Genomic DNA, 2,500 nt, shown 5'->3' with positions numbered 1-2,500 from the left:
CCGAAGTGCGAATTGTCCTTGTGATATATTGTGATGCCAGCTTCAGGTTTATAACACAGGAGAGAGAGAGAGAGAGAGAGAGAGAGAGAGAGAGAGAGAGAGAGAGAGAGAGAGAGAGAGAGAGAGAGAGAGAGAGAGAGAGAGAGAGAGAGAGAATCCACCCACCCATCCATCCATCCAAACAAACAACCCCCCCCCTTCTTCCACCCCCCCCCCCCCACGATCACGCCACCAACCCAGCTTCCAAAAATTCCCGACAGAAGCAGTATCTCTCCGCGAACGAATCTTCGACGCACCGACTCTGGTTCGCGTACCGGTTGATCCGAGACACTTCGGCCGAGAGTTCGAAGCCGCTTCGCTCCTGCCGGACGGTCGCCTCCAGTTGGGCGCCACCTGCGAGATGCGACGGCGTGTGTTAGGGGAATTTTAGGGGAATTTGGGCTGTTGGGGAAGGTGGTGGTGGTGGTGGGGTGAGGTAAGTGAGGAGAGGGAAGGAGGGGAGGGGAGGGAGGGAGGGAGGGGTGGGAAGGGAGGGAGAGAGGGGCGGGGAGGAAGAGAAGGGGCGGGGAGGGGAGGGAGACCGTAGGGGGAGAGGGAAGGGAGGGAGAGAGAGACGGGGAGGGGAGGGGATGGAGGGATGGAAAGGAAGGAGGCAGGGAGGGAGGGAGGGGTGGGAAGGGAGGGAGAGAGGGAGGAGGAGGGGAGGGGAGGAGAGGGGAGGGAGATAAGAAGGGGAGGCGGGGGGGGAGGAGGGGAGAGGTAGGAAAGGAAGGGTAAAGAGAGAGAAAGAGAAAGGGGGTGGATTATCTGTCAGTCTATCTATCTGTCTCTGTCTCTCTCTCTGTGTCTGTCTCTACTACATCTCGGGAGTATACTACAGTATAGCAAGATGTATTATTGACGGTAATACACGCACACACACATGCAGATATAATGTTACTACTACTACTACTGCTGCTAATAATAATAATAATAACAATGATAATATACAATACTTTTACCAGTGGGAAAAACAGAATAATTTATTAATAATATCTACACAATAAATATTTGAAAGATATACCATTCGGAACTCGTCTTTATTTATTCATTACATATATTTTTTTTCTTGAGGGGGGGGGGAGTGGAGGTCATCCAGTAAACTCACCTGGTTGAGTTACGAAGGTCACTGTGATGGTCGTGACCTTTGACCTCGCTCGTGGTGAAACACTTCGGCGACTCGACCCTATTCGACCTCCACTGACCTGTCGAATTGAAGGAATGGTCATCTCGTTGGAGCGTTTCGGATAAAGTGAGTGAAAAGAATAATAAAAAAAGTGAAAAAAAATCAGTTTCAGAAAAAAAATCAGAGAAAAATAAAGTAATAAATAAAATAACGTTACAGATGAAACAAAATCATAAAAATAAATATTTCATTTAAAACGCCTCAAATAGAAAAGAAAAAAACATTTCAGACAAAAACTAGAAAACAGAAGTAAAAACACAGATAAAACCATACAACAATAACAAGAAATTACTGCACATAAACCAGCATCTCAAGACAGGAACCACGACACACAACCGCCACCCCCCCCCCACACTCCCCTACTCCCCCAACCCACCACACACAACCGCCACCCCCCCCCCCACTCCCCTACTTCCCCAACCCACCACACACAACCTGTTCCACACTCAGCTGCACACATCCCGGGTAGTCGAGCAACAGGCGGTTCAGCTGTTCCACGGCGAAATCAGCTGCATCTCGGAGCCTCTGGTCGCCAGGGTCCACCGGATGGGACTGTTCACAGGTACAAAAGTGTTCAGGAATGGTGGCTTGTTCGCACGTCCTGTTCAGCGGGATCTCGTGGAACAGACTCTGGCCGTGTGCTAAGGGAGGCAAGCTGGGGGAGATTGTGAGAAGGGGGTATGTTACTATGCTGATATGATTGGAGGGGATATGCTGATAGGCCTATATCATATGGAGGGAATGTTGCTGATATGATAAGGGAACATGCTGATAGGCCTATATTATATGGAGGGAATGTTGCTGATATGATTGAAGGGAACATGCTGATAGGCCTATATTATATGGAGGGAATGTTGCTAATATGATATGAAGGGAATATGCTAATTGTAATGTTAGTGGCAAGAATATTTGCTAGTTTTCTATCTACCTGCCTACCTATCTATCTATCGATTAAATAAACCTTTGATAATTTGTTTTATATCGTGTCATAGTGCACAGTATTCATTTATACTGATTACCATTCTAATGAGCTTGGTGTAGGTTAGCTAATGTGACAATATACTGACTATTGTTATCAAGTGAAATTCCTTATCAAAGACGTTTTATTAATTGCTCATGAATCAATAAAATCTCGCTGTCAGACCCACCTCTCCGCTGACGCCTCGTACCCGCGAGCGAGGATGTCTCTCAGCGTGACATGGAGGTCGAAGTTGGACACGAGGCGCCCCGTGTTCGCCTCCAGGCTCCTCCAGGCGCGCGGGTGCCTGTCCCTGA

General features: G+C 48.1%; 1 protein-coding gene across 1 annotated transcript in view; it reads right to left on the bottom strand.

Annotated features, from left to right (window-relative positions):
• Nucleotides 1-223: 223 nt before the first annotated feature.
• Nucleotides 224-2,500, bottom strand: part of LOC138866528 (uncharacterized) — a 7,111-nt gene continuing 4,834 nt past the window's right edge. The window contains exons 2-5 of the mRNA XM_070139599.1: nucleotides 2,374-2,500; nucleotides 1,661-1,880; nucleotides 1,148-1,244; nucleotides 224-393 (exon numbers count right to left, since the gene is read on the bottom strand). The exon at nucleotides 2,374-2,500 is cut by the window's right edge and continues 840 nt beyond it. Coding sequence (XP_069995700.1) covers nucleotides 224-393; nucleotides 1,148-1,244; nucleotides 1,661-1,880; nucleotides 2,374-2,500 — 614 coding nt within the window. The remainder of the gene's footprint in view (nucleotides 394-1,147; nucleotides 1,245-1,660; nucleotides 1,881-2,373) is intronic.

This window comes from Penaeus vannamei, chromosome 26 (assembly GCF_042767895.1).
Source record: "Penaeus vannamei isolate JL-2024 chromosome 26, ASM4276789v1, whole genome shotgun sequence".
In the NCBI taxonomy this organism is placed as follows: Eukaryota; Metazoa; Arthropoda; class Malacostraca; order Decapoda; family Penaeidae; genus Penaeus; species Penaeus vannamei.
The sequence above is the reverse complement of the archived record's forward strand: the minus strand, read 5'-3'. Positions and strand labels throughout refer to the sequence as shown.